At 35.3% G+C, this 15500-nt stretch overlaps 1 protein-coding gene across 1 annotated transcript in view; it reads right to left on the reverse strand.

The window, feature by feature from the left end:
* Nucleotides 1-1992: 1992 nt before the first annotated feature.
* LOC122833976 (potassium voltage-gated channel subfamily D member 3-like) overlaps nt 1993-15500 on the reverse strand; it is an 85904-nt gene continuing 72396 nt past the window's right edge. Inside the window, exons 4-7 of the mRNA XM_044121997.1 lie at nt 13818-13919; nt 8706-8798; nt 6991-7238; nt 1993-5913 (exon numbers count right to left, since the gene is read on the reverse strand). Of these exons, the coding sequence (XP_043977932.1) occupies nt 5676-5913; nt 6991-7238; nt 8706-8798; nt 13818-13919 (681 nt within the window). The 3' untranslated portion in view covers nt 1993-5675. The remainder of the gene's footprint in view (nt 5914-6990; nt 7239-8705; nt 8799-13817; nt 13920-15500) is intronic.

Consider the following 15500-nt stretch of genomic DNA (forward strand, 5'->3'; position numbering starts at 1 on the left):
TGATTATTTGTGCAAGACATAATTTAAGTTTAGAAAAAATAAAGTTTGTCTGGTAATGTTTTGAAAAAGATGTGTGTAACTCTTTTATTTTTTATTACTAATTCCTAGAATTCCTTCCGATTGATTATTGCCTTGTCATATACTCTTCTGAATTTGAAAATAGCAATTGCAAAGTTTTCAGATTTGATTTTGTGGAATCAGGTATTAGTTGTTAACTCCAATCAGTTAACAATATCAGTGTCAACAATATGAATGGTTCTTTCTACCAAACCTGTTACAATGCTGCCATCTAAAGGTTTATTTTACTCACTACAGAGCCAACAATAAACAAATTGTTTCTTTTTTAGCGTAAACTTACGTACTTTTATGTCCAATCTTTAAAGTTGGTTACAAGTCTGTCCCTGATATAACCCTTGTAGAAGTGTAATTTTCCAACAATTATGTCAGAGGACAGATGTTTGCTGGGAAACAAATTTTATAATAATTTTATCTTGAATAAATTCTAATTTAACTTGAGACAGAACAGTCAAACAATAAAGCAAACATATTTAGACTATTCAACATGAAACATATAAAGATCAAAACGAATTACATTCCATATTTTTTTCCAATTACCAAACTTATTTTTACATTATGTGTATATAATGACAGATTAAACAGCAAATGACTAAAACAGAACACCATGTTTGCTCTATCTGACGTGCTCCTTGAGCTGCTTCTCCTTGGTAATAAAACTGATTTGTTCAAAGCAGCCTGACATGTGCGTGTTTGCCTCTCAGCTGACCTAACTCTGTGTTTGAGTCATCTCCTCCTGCGTGTGATGATGTTGGCCAGACAGCCACTAATAACAGGGTTTAGGCTGCAAGGAGATCATCGGAGTCACACATGTGGTTGAGAGAGCGCACAGTCAATACACCTGATCCAACACATGAAAGAGTTTCAGAAACATAACGTGCCTCGCACCTGGTGCATCATAACACCAGGTATGAGTTACTGCAGTTACATTTTTTCTCTGTTTGTAAGTTCATCTGCTCTGTTTCCGGAGAGTGTTAGTCATCTTTGTTCCATCTGGTAAGGATGTGTAAAAGGCTTTAAAATAAACTAAAGTCTATTCAGTATATCAGTCCAGTTCTAAGATCCCTGCACTGGCTACCTGTTACTCAAAGAATAGAATTTAAAATCTCCTTACTGGTTTACAAAGCACTTCATAATAGAAACCCAGACTACATTTCTGATCTTCTTCAACCATATATACCACTCAGACCTTTAAGATTGTCAGAATCAAACCTTCTAACTATTCCGAGAGTCAGAACTAAACATGATGAAGCAGCTTTTAGTTTTTATGCTCCAACACTCTGGAATAAGCTTCCTGCTCAGTGTAAGACTGCCCCTACCTTGAGTTTATTTAAAACAAGGTTAAAAACCTTCTTATTTGACATTGCCTATTCTTAAATGTTTTTTTTTAACTACATTCAAAACTGTAATGTTTATTTTGTTCATTTTTAATCTGCTTGATCTTTAATTTACTTTCTTTTTATTATCTTCTTGTATTTTGTTTTTAACTTTTTTTGTACAAGCACTTTGAATTGTCTTTGGCTGAAAGGTGCTATATAAATAAAGTTGCCTTGCCTTGCTTTGCCTAGCTGTGCTTGAGGCAGGTATTTCCTCAATGAATTTGAATAAATTGAGAATTTTTCGTTTCATTTTAAGGACGACATGAACAATTTATCCAGAGTCACCAGATATAGTAGGAGAGCTCCCTCTTCAACCTACATTTAAAAAATGAAATTAAACAAAAAGAAATGATCGTGATCAACAGTTGTAATAAAAGTGAAAGTCAATTTTTTTCTCCTATCCTGTTTATTTTACATGTTGATAGAGCTGATGACAAATAAATTTGAACAGGATCTCTTCTAGAATAGATTAGCTGGATTTATTTATTGCACTCATCAAAGTCAGAACACAAATAAAGTTTTTATTTGTGTGGGATTATCAACTTTAATCATAAATGACAGTGAAAAATATTATTCCACTACATCAAGCTCTGTTCATTGCTGAAAGAATGTGACAGGCGAAGAAAATTGAGGTTTTATTTCTGTGACAGATTTTAATTTTTCTCTGGCACTTCAAAGCTGTCATAACAAACAAACAAGCAAACAGACACAATCTTGTTTACACACCAAAAGGACAGAAAAGTTAAGTTTGAAAGAAAAAATAATAAGAAAAACACAAACAGGAGTGCCAAGACTTTTAAAAAGTGACCAAATGATGCATTTAAAGGTTAATCTATCAGAGAAGGATGAATATTATTAGTCACTTTAAGATGAGGACAGCACTTTCCCATTAAACTGCTGAAAGTGATGGAAGATGTTACAAAAAGCCTTAATATGAAGATTTTGCTCTAGTTGTGATCATTTATAAATGTCATGACTCAACTGACACTTAATATTTTAAACATTAACAATGTCAAGAAAAAACATTTTTAAAGGACTTTTAATGTTGTTCAAAGTGGCAGAAGAAATTTGCTTTTTTTCTTTTGTACAGTAGATAGAAAAGTGGTCATTTTGGCACAAATTTTATCTATCATGTGGCAGAACACAGAAAATTAACATAAAATACACCAACACTGCAAAACACTTACTTCATGATTGACTCAATACATTAAATAATTCAAGCAGCATTTTCTACTGCAAACCAAGCAAACTTGAAGGTGAATTAACACACCTTTTTGAAACAAATAACTGCATCACAGTTGGCAAATATTCACAAATTAGCTTAAACAACAGCTCAAATGATCACCATTATGCAGCATGTTGATATGGAACAATCCAGGAATTTTCTGTCATTTTTTTCCTGTGTTGTAATACTTCTAGGCTGTCATCCTTCAGATTGTAAATCAGTCTCCTTATATGTTTGATATTGTTAAAACAAATTCTCCCTCTTCCAGTTATTTATTGGCTTTTTGCAGCATAACTAGCACTGATATCTTTAACCTGCTGCACTTGGAGAATTTCTTACTAACAAGTAGAAATTAAAGAAAAACTAGGCGAAGGCAAGGAGTGAATTTTAACTTGAGTCTCCTCTTTCCCAGTTGTTCATTCTTCTGTAAGATTTCATGTTCAATCTTTTAGCTGTTCAGCTGCTGTGGAAGAAAAAAATCCTAACCTAGACCAGAAAATAACACATTGGGCTTTAACATAAACATTTATGTTATAGTTTTGCATGTTGAAAAGTTCTTGTAGTGACACAAATGCTCAGCTTTTGTGATAAACAGTCATCTTGTGAGCACGTGTAAACTTATGAAAGAGCTGTAATTCTCTGATTAGTCTAATCAATAGCATGATTGCGACAGAAGAGGGAAAGATGAATGATTGAAACCATTGTCTCACTGTGTTACCAATTGTTACCTCCAACAAATAGCATGTTCCTTCATTCCTCTGCCTTAAAATATTGCTACAAGTAGGAATAAATTAAATAAACGTTTTCTGAAACTGTAGTGTGAGAAGTGCACCAGTAATCAAAAAGACTTCATGAGTGCCCAAAAGCACCAGAACCATCTCCTCTTTGGAGGTGTGCTACGAAAATGTGCTGCACAGAGCTCATCAAACACCATTAGCAAGTGGGGGTAAGTGGATCTTTACACAGTAGTGCCTACTACTGCTACAAATTATTTGGGAAACTTGTAAGCTTAATGAAAGTCACCATAATTACTGTATTGTTCCGACATGGAAGCATCTTGACGGTCCATTCGTGTGGGCGCTTGCCACCCGGGGAAGTGGACTTTCTTCCAAACCTCCTGAAAGTACTATCATGAATAAAGAGTATTATTAAGATGTTCTCCATGACTAATCTCTCCTGCAGCCCAGGCACATTGAGATGATCTCTGCATTCTAAAGCGTGATGGAGCACAAAGCCCAGAATGTCAATGGTTCGATAGCAAAAAAGCCATCAATGTGAAATATAATCTAAGCACTAATTAGTCAAGAATACTTCATTAATAGTCATAATTTTGACAAGAATTAGACATCCAGCATGAGAGAGAGAGAGAACTGAACAGCTACTCTGTGGATAGTCTTAAAACTTAAGAGCTTCTTAAGTTTTTAGCACATTAGAGAAACATGTTACAAAAGAAATGCTGAAGTCACAAAATGCATCCTTTGTATCACTGCAAAAATGAAATAAAAAAAAAGAAGCTGAATGTTTTTGGTGGACGTTCTTGTCTGTTTAAGACATAAACCTGCTTGTTGTCAGGTACTGAAAAAAATCCTTACAAAAGTAATAATGAACCTTTTAATGTCCATAATTTCTTTTTAAATGTTTTAGACTTTTTTTCTTTGATTTAAGTTTTTCACTTTGATTTAAGTTGGATGATATTAATAGATCTGTAATCTGAATTTAAAATATTTATGTATAAACCACATAAACATGTGATTCTCTTTCAAAACGTCATACATCATTAGTTATATTCTAACTACAGTGTTTACTTGAATGATTAATTGCAACCACAGCATTATAAAACTTTATAATGTTTGTGCCCAGTATCCACCTCAGTCCTTTTCTTAAAAATATACAGAATTTTTATCAAAAAGAGCTATGCTGTTGAGGAAAGGTATTGTCCCTTTATGGATTTCTGCAGATTCTTCTGTGCCACTTCAAGACCTCACTGACTTGCTGAAATGGATGTAAAAAAGATGTTTTCTTTCAGAAAATTATGCAGCCTTAAGCTCAATCTCACTCTGGAGCTGGATTGTTCAAAACCCCCCAACAAAATAAAAGCTTTTGTGTGGCCTAGTCAAAATCCAAACTTAAATCCAATAGAGATGCCTCAATGGAGTTGAATTAAAATATTTCTTAAATGAACAACAGGTTGAAATTTCTCCACAGCGATGTAAAAGACTCAAAGCTTAATAGCAGTTGTTGCTGCTAAGGCTGAATCTAATAGTAAATAGATTAAGGTGGCAATTGCTTTTCATATTTTCTTACAAATTTTCTCACAAGTTTTATCTTTGTAAAATTTGTTTAAAATGAAAAATAGAAGAAATTGGTTAAGGGATGAACAGTTTTTCCCATCAATGGATACTGTAACACTTTCGTAGACATTTCCTTGAGTTTGAAAAATTTAGAGTCCAATCCAAGGCAACTAAAACAGTCAGCAGCCATGGGGAATGTGAATTGAAAGAATAAAGAAAACTTCTAATACATCTTTGAGGCCAAAAGTACTTTAACACAACAACACAAAGCACAAACAAGAGCAATAAAATTACAATAAACACAATCAACATCTTTATCTGTCTTTAATATTTAAAGTCAGCAAATATCATTGTGATGATTTCATTTTAAACTTAGCTTGTGTCAGCCTGTGCTGAGGCTCTAACTGCACATCTTTTGTTTTTTTTTGTTTTTACCAGTAAAAACTGATACTGATTTACTGATTTAAGAAACTATTAGAAATGCAGAAAGTCTCTCCATATCTACAGTACATACACAAAATGACAAGTGCGACATTCTCAGTTCAAATTTCAAAAGTCCACGAGTGATTTCTCCTCAGTTCTGGAGCACAGCTCTTTGATCGCTGTCCCTGTGAGCAGGGGACACAGTGCATTCAACAACAGCTGTTGTGTTACCTCCTCTGTCCCTTCTCTCCCTCCTGCTGAGTGACATCAGCTGGCTGGGAATCACAAAGCTGAGACTTTGACGATGTTGGTACCAGCAGAGCTTGTTGTGGTCTGGATGCTGGGAGCCGCCGGGTGACCCAGAGGCGGCGGCGGCCTTCTCTGCGGCGGCCCGTGGAGGCCGTCGGAGTCAGGGGCCAAAGCGGGAGGCGTAGGGAGGCTGATGATGGCCGTGGTGATGCGGCCGCTTTTGCAGTTGATCCTTTTGCTCTCATCAGTTCTCAGATTGAGGTTTGAACGGCTTTTAGAGAAGAAAGAAAAAGAGACCATGAGTGACTGTTGCAGAGTTCAGTTAGTTAAAGTTTTAATTTTTATTGGACTTTAAATGTAATGTGTTTGATAAAAAATTAAAAATTGATACTCATGTAATATATATGCAAAATTTTCAACTGCTTGTTGAATTTATCTCATCAAGTGGTTTTTCCATCCAAACGTAAAGTTCTTGAGGTGGATTCAAAGACATTTATCTGTCTTTCATAGCCTGTCATTTCTTTTATGTGTATACCTTTTTGTGTCATATTTATTGCTGCTACAAGTAAAATCTCTTTTTTGTTGAAAAAGAAGTTTTTAATCCCAATGAGGTTTTTATACTGGCAACATAAAGGTTAAATATATATGTATATATATATATATATATATATATATATATATATATATATATATATATATATATTTATATATATATATATAGCAAATGCCACTTAAAAAAATAAAAGATAGGAGAACATCCTATTTTCTATTCTCCTATTTTCAAGGTGCTGTTGTTTCCAGATGCTTTAGAATCAACATTAAGTAAGGTTGCATTATAAGCAGCTAAACAGTGCCCTCTGCTGGATTGTTTTCCAATTACAACCCTTCGCTTATCTTTTTTGAGTAAAGACCTAATATTCATTCTTTCACCTACCCAGATATGCATTTATGTTCAATATAAATCCTGTTAATAAAATTAATGGCACTCTAAACCAATTCTAGAAAGTTAAAGGCACAAAATAAATGTTAACACTGACACATAAGTTCTATCGCAACTCCAATATTAATAAACTGCAGATTTTCAAATATTTAAAAAGTCTCTTTTTACTAATGTTCTCAATTGAGCATCTCTTTGCAATATGTATCACCTATGCAACTTTCCAATAATTTATTATGACCAATTAATGTTGCATAAAATAAACTTTTAATGGCGTGAATTAAAAAAATTAACCTCAAATTTATGAAAGTGAGGTTTTCATGACCAGGTACCACAAGTGACACAGTTGACTCAACATCCTCAGATCTAAAACCCTGCTGACACTTTCAAGCTTCTTCTGCTCAATTTCACCTGCTTGTGTGTGATAGTGGTATGTGAAGAGCGCTGAGCTCCTGCAGCGGGCCCCGGTGTGATGGGACTGGGTTCGCAAGGGGCAGGTTGGCATTGGGCAGTGGAGTATTTTTCTTTCCACTAGCGCCGCAGCAGGTCATCGCAGGACTGTCGTGACTGGCTATTGAGGAACTGTGTGATGGATAGGTCTGCAGTGCTGTTTCCAAACAGTTCTGCTCGTACACCTGCTCATCCACAAACTCATGGGCCTGAAAAAGGCACAACGGTTCCAGAAAAAACCAAACAGAGCACAATGTTATATGTAGTTTATTTTCAAATGGAAACTTTTAGAATGATTCTCCTCTAAAATATTTATTAGCTTACTGTTTTGGCTGTTTGACAGAAAGTGTAAAAAGTGTTTGCCCCCTTAAAGGTTTCTTCTGTTTTTGTTTGTGTCACTCTTGGTCACAACACCTACAATCTTTTGCACTGGATTACGGCTTCAGAACTGTTTTAATTCAGCCACACTTTGAGCAAGAACAGCTAATTTCATCTTAGGCCAAAATATCTCCATGAGATTTTTATCTGGACTTTGAATAGGCTATTCCACAATCAACTTGTGGCTTTCACCCATAATGTGACTTTCTGGCTATGGCCTTATATTCTCTCTTAGGATTTTTTGCTAGAGAACATAATTAATGATTCCTTCGATTATGACAAGTCTATAGGTTATGAAAACATATGGTTAATCGCATTAATGATAACTAATTTATTATTTAACGACAGTAGCATTATATTCACACTAGGCTGGTTTGGGAAAACTATTTATGTTAATAAGAAAAATTATAAATTCAGTACTGCGTTTTCTATTTACATGGGCAGTTGTTGGATATCAGAATGTGCTTAATGATGTGAAGCATTAAAATGGCAAAAACAGAAGAAATTTCTAAGGGGGAAAATATATTTTTTTACGTCATTGTTTAATGTTTTAAAATGTGGTTTGTGAAAGTAATAAAGATAACTTACTTTCAGTGATAACAACTATTACCTGACAGATGCTGAATTTTAGTATAAGAGACCTATGGCCTTTTCCAGTTTGTTTCTGTCATTTACTCTCCAGATTTAATTGAAGGAGGACTCCAGACTATCTCTGCTCTCACAATACATAAGTTGGCGTACATCTTATGCAGCTTACCCAGCTAAAGAAAGCTTGAATTAAAAAAAAATTGTTGGTTTTCTCAGTAACCGCTGATAACATGTATATTACACACATTTCTTGCTGCACAGCATACGTTCCTACCACTTTTTTTTTTTCCGACAGCCTCGCTGTGTCACATGTTCACTGTCAAACTGATGTAAAAATTTTGAAGTATTTCTGCCAACACTTTCTTTTCTGCTTCTGACTGACTTCAACACTCAGACTCAGTGAGTGGGTTAACTGTACTGTCAAAGTGATAGACGTATCTAACAGCAGCAAAACTCCCTCAAGTCTTTTTTTAGATCAACGCTCCCGGCGTCTATGTCAACACTTCCAACAAGGTACCATTACATGAACAAAAACTGTTCATCGCCTGTCACAGCAAGAAAAGTCTGCAGTGCAGCTGAACTGTATGCCTTCTAATTTTTTAAATAATGAATATGTACTTCCAGCTTAATTATTTAACAACCTGTTACTGAACAAGGTGTGAATAAACACTTGAGTGAGTGTTTAAAGTCAAACAAAGAGGCGCTCTCACTGTAGTTTTCTCCAGACAGCGCAGCAGGTGGTGGTGTTGGCTCTCTAACAGGGAGGTGCACTTTATCAGCTTCTGCTCATCTTCTTCCGAACCCTGAGTAACAACACACAGACAGTTATCTTATCAAAATGAGTCAAATAACATGCCACAGTCTGGATAATGTTCCTAAGAAGAGGCTTTAATAATTACTCAATCAGAAATATGTAGAAAGGAAAATTATGCTTTCTTTGATTCCTTTAATTTGTTTAACTTTTTCTTTAAATCATGAGAAATAATTGTGCTGATGTTAATAATTACTTTTCTGCTTTATAGGAATTGATGCTTTGCCATAAATCTTACTGTTTTAAGTTTTTTTTAAATACTTAACACTGTGCTTGCTGTGGTCCAGTCACTTTAAAAAACACTCCCATCAAAACAATTTCCACTTTTATTTTGTTGAACAAAAGGCATTAATTCTAAAAACTTGTTATTGCCAGCTTTCTCACTAAATTATTGATGCTCCCACTGAGTGTTATTAGATGTTGCGTTCAGCTGAATAGTTATTGATATCTAAAAGAGAGGAAAATAACTGTTGGAACAGCTGATGGAAATTTCTCCAAACAGCACTTGTTTTTGAGTCAGCATCTCTAATAAAGCTTAGCCTCAAAGTAATTAGATTTGGCAAAAAATAAAAAGAGAAAATAAATTAATTATCTCTTTGCAGCTTGTATTGTTACTCAGGAGGATTTGGGTAGGAGGCTTTGCAGTCCAAGGACTCTTATTCACTTTCCAGGAACATGAACAATACAGTGATGTGGGCTGCAGAACAAAACTTTTTCTGATCAAGGGATGATTTTTGGTGCTGTCCTCTAAACACAAAGGTATAAGGTTAGGCGCTCCATTTGCAATATAATCCAGATCACAGGAAAAGGATAATACCTTTTGCTGGTCACTGTTTGGATTTCCACTCTGTTTACTGGTCAACTTTTAAAAACTCTTTTCATTTTATTTAACTAGAATGGAAACGATTTGTCATGGACTCAGTGCCCCATCTGCTCAAAGTCCCGCTGTGAATGCTGGCGAAGAAAAGGTTTATTTTATTTTTATGATCTGTTCAGTTTGGCAGTCAAGTTAACCAAGTGGTGATCATCCTCTCTATCAACTGTTTGCTTACCATCCTTGTTCTTGTTGAACAGGACTAAATAAATAACTTCAAATAAAGTCCCAAATGATGGCTGCAGAGAAAATAATTTTCTTTCTGAAAAAGAAGAATCCAAAAAAGTAAATACAAAACTAGCTTCACAGATGAAATGTTATTCATGGTACTTTCATTAACTGTTTACAACCTGCTGACAGTGAATTAATAAAGCTTTTCATCTTCCTGTATTTGTTTTTTTATGTGTGTGGGCTGCGTGTGTGTGTGTGTGCGTGTGTGTGCGTGTGTGTGTGTGTGTGTACAAAGGACAAACCAAGTTACTCTCAATCTGAGTTAACTCTTTAACTAACAAGCATCTGAGCATTGAATAATCAGCTATAGCTTGCTGCAGTAGACAAACAAATAAATAAATATCCAATTAAATTTGATTAAATATTTTATAAAATTGGCCATCTTTTTTTATTATTTATATCATTGTGAAAATTCATGAATGTAATTTAATATACAGTAACTGGATAAGTGACTGTTTTTTCTCATTTATGGTAAACCTTTGCTAACTAACTCAACCACAAAGTGATTCAGAGGTAACTTTAAGAATTAGTAAAGTAAAGAAATGAATAAATAAAGGAGTTTCACCAAAAAATAGTTTCTGCTTTTATCTCTAATTGAGACAAACAGCAAACATGTTTGGTTAACATTAGATTAGCGAAATGATTGCAGCTCTTAAAGTATCTAATCACTACTCCTCTTTGCTTCCCTGAAAAATCACAATGATCTGCCTGCTTACAAAACAAACTAAAAAAAACACCCATCATGATGAACAGAGCCATTTGAATGAGCTCAGAAAAAAAACAAAACATGCTTGTAGAATTTGATCCATCAGCAGTCAGGCTCGAAATGTGAACACAAAGGCAACTGTGTCACTCCGATATGAAAAGCAAATATTATGGTATCAGCATTCAAATAGATAAAGCTGTAATGGCCTCCTAGACAGGTCATCATCCAGCCTGACAGCATAATCAATAAATCCCCCTCTGTGAAAGTGAGCTCCTGATTTGTGTAACCAATAAACGGCTGTCAAAGTATGAAATTACCCGAATGCAAACAGACCTGCTGTGAACTTCTAATCTAACTATAAGCAGTGAGAGAACCAGTCATTTTGTCATATATTCCACCCTCACTTTTACCCCAGACCCATGAAGCGCCACTGACTGACTGTCAGCGGTGACACCACTGTAATTTGATGCACCAGGACGCTGGCAGCCACATCACAGACCCACACAGAGGGATGGGATGGTTTGCTCAGCACTCACAGATGGCATTTATATGATAATTCCAACCACTTCCAGACACCCAGGAGCTTTCACACTGGACTCGATTAGATCCAAATGGATTTTGGTGGCCATCTGCAAATCACAGAGTATGTCACTGAAAGCAGGAGTGATGCACTGGATGGGAAGGATATGGGCAATTTGCTCATGCATTACCAAACACATTTTTTTTCCATGGTGATTGTAAGTTTTTTTTAAGCTAAGCATAAAAGTGGAGAGGAGCAGGGATGAACATCTGCTGTACCAAAAAACAGGTGGCCTGATATGTGCAGGTGGATACAGATGCATTTAAAAGCATAAGGAAGAAATAGTTTGACAGCTTAAAAACTTTCAGAACTTCCTTACTGCCATTAAACTCCTTCAAAAGTGTATACCGAAGTGATTAGAATTTAAAGAAACAAAATTTTGTTTAAAAATTAAAGATCAGGACAAAAATGACAAAATTTCAGTTAGAGGGATTTATGTGTGGAGTAAATGTAGGGAGAACTTAAAACTTTGCTTTTCATTCCTTATATATATAAAAAATGTATGAAAATAAGTTTCTAAACATATATAATAAAGTTTGATTGTCATTGTATATTTTCTTGTATCAGTTTGTTTACAAACTCTCCAGAAATTTCTTTGCATTTTCAAAAGATGTACAGGAAAGATTCAGCTGTTTTTACTTTCATAATGCTGCATCTATAACAAAGTGAAGATCTAATAAAATTATGCTTCCTTCTACACTTTTTTCAGTCTATACTTTGGTGATCTTGCCATTCACAGGAATTTAAATATTGTTTATTTTTCTGTATTAGTTGTATCTTTTTTTTTATTTTGCATTTTCTGTGTTTTTTTTTTTCCAACATTGCATATTTTTTCTTTATGTACTTGTGTATGGAAAAGTTAAAAGTGGCCAAAATAAATAAACAACATCTTGTAACTATTTTGACCACTTCATTCTGCTTTGTCCTGCCAATTCAGTACTTGTTTGTCCTTGCACGGTCAAGAGGCGGGTTACAACCTGTACATGTATTCATGTCCAAATCAGAAGGTGATTTGGCCATTTCTACCAAATCATCGTCTGCTGTGATTACAGCTGAACATATTCTCTGTCAGATTGGATAGAGAACAACTTTTAACAACAGTTTCAGGTCTTGCTACAGGTTTCCAGTTGGCTTTATGTCAGAGCTTTGACTGGGCCATTCAAACTATTAATATTCTTTGATCTAACCTGTCTCAATGTATGTTCAGGGTTGGTGTCCTACTTTACAGTGAACCTCAGCCCCAATCTCACGTCATTTGCAGAATTGTAAAGGCTTTCTTCTAGCATTTAATTTTATTTAGCTCCATCCATCTTCCCATCAACTCTGTCCAGCTTTTCCAAAGCATGAAACTGTCAACAGCATATTTCATGATGATGATGATGATGATGATGATGATGATGATGATGATGATGATGATGATGATGATGATGATGATGATGATGATGATGATGATGATGATGATGATGATGTGTTCTGGATGATTTGCAGAGTTTGTCTACACAAAGCATTCTGCATGCTTTCTAAGGTTTACTTAACTTTATTAGTTGCTATTAGTCAATTTTATTCAGGATTATCATCATAAGGAGACTTGAATGCAAATACATGCCACAGTTTACAGATTTTGTTTGTTAAAAGTAAATAAAACACAGCCAAACCAGACACCCACTCTTAGCTCCAAAATTTTGCACAGCATCCTGGTTGCAAATTCATGGTGGATGTTTTTCTTGTAAAATTTTACCATCAACAAAATAAACAAATTTTAAAACAGCGTACTGTCTTCAAGCTACAGTTTTTCTTCGTCCTTCTGGCTAACAGGAAAAAGATGTTTTTCTCTTTCCTTCAGGTTATTGGTTCATTCTTTCTCAGAGCAGACTGTAATTGTGGTGAACATTTTGGAAAGAACACTGTAAATTATGACTGACAAGCTAAAAGCTCTTTTGAAAATAGTTAACACCAAAGGATCCTTTTACCCGAGTCTGGAAAAGCAGAGTGCTCATGTTTTGGGAAAGCATAGGGTGGAAACAAAAGCTCCACTCTTTCCACCCTGTTCAGTCATAGATTTATTTTCACATTTTCTATAACCTTTTATTGTGCTAATCATTTAATTATCATCAAGAGCTCCTCAACAAGCAATACAAAACAAATCCTATTCTCATAGTTCTACACAAGGGAATTAAATCAACTCTCTGAAAGACAACAAGGAAAGGCACTCAGTGTGATTATGTCGATAACACAGACCGCAGAGGATTATACACATAACTCCCTTACTATCAGCCAAGCCCAGTTTGATGGCAAGAATTTAATGACTTGTGATTCTGCTGCTCTTTTATAGCCTCTAAATTACTTTTAAATTACTCTTTGGTTAATTGTGGCAATAATTGTTGGTGTTTTGCTTGTGCATGTGTTTGTAGTTCATATGTGAAGCTGCTGCCTCCAAGCGATTGAGTTGCAATGGACTGAAATAATTAGCAGAGGGTTGTTTAACCAGGAATGATAATATTAATGTATAAAATGGAAATACAATCTGCTGGCACAGCACATCAGTTTAAATGAAAACATCTGAAAATCCATTTTCTTTCTTTCTGTTTCTGTGTCAAAGAGCATCGGAGGGTTTTCTCACCGTCAGCTCCAGCAGTTCGTTGAGGAGTCCGTTGTGCTTGCTCTGGAGGAAGGCGTTGGCGCTGCCAGACTTGGCTATTCTTACCCTGGCCAGCCTGGCTTTCTGGAAGTGGGAAGAGAAGGAGGTCAGATTGTCAGACAAGGTGGGCAGGAGGTTGCGGAAGATAACTAAAGCTTTATTTAATGAAAAGAGTCTGCCAAGTATTCACCAAAACTGCATAGGAATTTTTACCGCTATACAAGAAGTGATGCTTGCCTTTCGTTGGGGTTTTTCTTCCTTCAATGTGAGGAAAGCTGTCTCTGCAGCGTATTGTGTATTGGAATGCTCACTAGCATCTTTCAGAAGGTATGTGGTATCAAACATAATTCATCCATATGGGATTGCTGAGCATTTCCTTTTGAGTCCATGGACATTTTTATGTTGCTGTAACAGCATCCTTTTGCTACTTTTCACTTTTCTACAGACACAGAGACCTTGCAGCAAAGATTAACTTCCATTAAAACCACAAGAGTAGGAGTTATGTTGGGTCCTGAGGACTGGCTTATCCAAAATGAGTTTTAGAGAATGTCTTTGTGCAAGCAAAAGAGAGAAAAAGAGAGTTCCCTCACACAGCAAACTAAATAATTTTTGAATGGGATGTGGTCTGGGATTTCACAAAGTTATAGCAAAGTGTTGCCACTGAAAATTGTCTCAAATGTCGGAAAAGCAAAACTTCAATGACTGAGGTCAGAAAAAAGCCTTGAATTAAAGGCATAGCTTGAAGCTGAAAAATAAGCATTCATTTTCCTAAAGCAATATATTATATTTTCATCAAATTAATATTCTGCAAATTATAACAACTAACAACTTCTAATGTTGTCAGCAAGAAGAGTTATGGTTTTAGCACTGATTGAGGCAAAAACAATCCGTCCATTAGTTTTGGCCAGGTTCTCCCCTTCTCTGGAAGAGATCCCAAGAAAGATTTTATTTTGAATTAAATGGTTCAGATCATCAAATTTTCTCATTAGACAAGTTAGCCTGAGTGAAAACAAAAAGCAGTTCTCAGATGATAAATTCATTTAAAGTACAAAAGTCCACCTCAAATGATAATCTCAGAGTGAAAGTCCAAATTTGATATTCACTGAGATTGTGATATAACCTCAAGCAGGCCATTAATGCTCAAAACTAGGATTTCCCAACTCAAGTCTTTAAGAGCTACTATCCTGAAACTTTGCATTCCTCCTTGGGCATACCAGAATTAAATGAATTGATCATTACTGGGCCTCATCAGAGCTGAATGACATGCCGATAAGGGAGTTCTCTCTTTTGATACATATGAGACGCCGAAGGGATGAATCGAAACCTTGCAGCATAGTAGCTCTCATGGACAGTTTATGAGGAAGAACTGAAATGACTTCAAATGCTGAATTAGTACAAAATTTTACTTAGAGAAACCAGAGTAAATGGGGTTGAAAACAAATTCACACCACATTTTTTAGATTTTCAGTTGTTAAAAGACATCAAAACCATCTATTGTTTTCCTTCTGTTTTTTAATCTGAATATTTTTTTCTACCACATCAAATCTCAGTGAAATAAACTGAAGTTAGAGTTTGTCATTTGATAAAATCTGAAAAAGTTTCAAGGGAAGAAATACATTTTCAAGGCACTGTGAGTGTATTTTGCTACTTTTGTTTCTGTCCTCT

This window comes from Gambusia affinis, linkage group LG07, assembly GCF_019740435.1.
Source record: "Gambusia affinis linkage group LG07, SWU_Gaff_1.0, whole genome shotgun sequence".
Classification (NCBI taxonomy): domain Eukaryota; kingdom Metazoa; phylum Chordata; class Actinopteri; order Cyprinodontiformes; family Poeciliidae; genus Gambusia; species Gambusia affinis.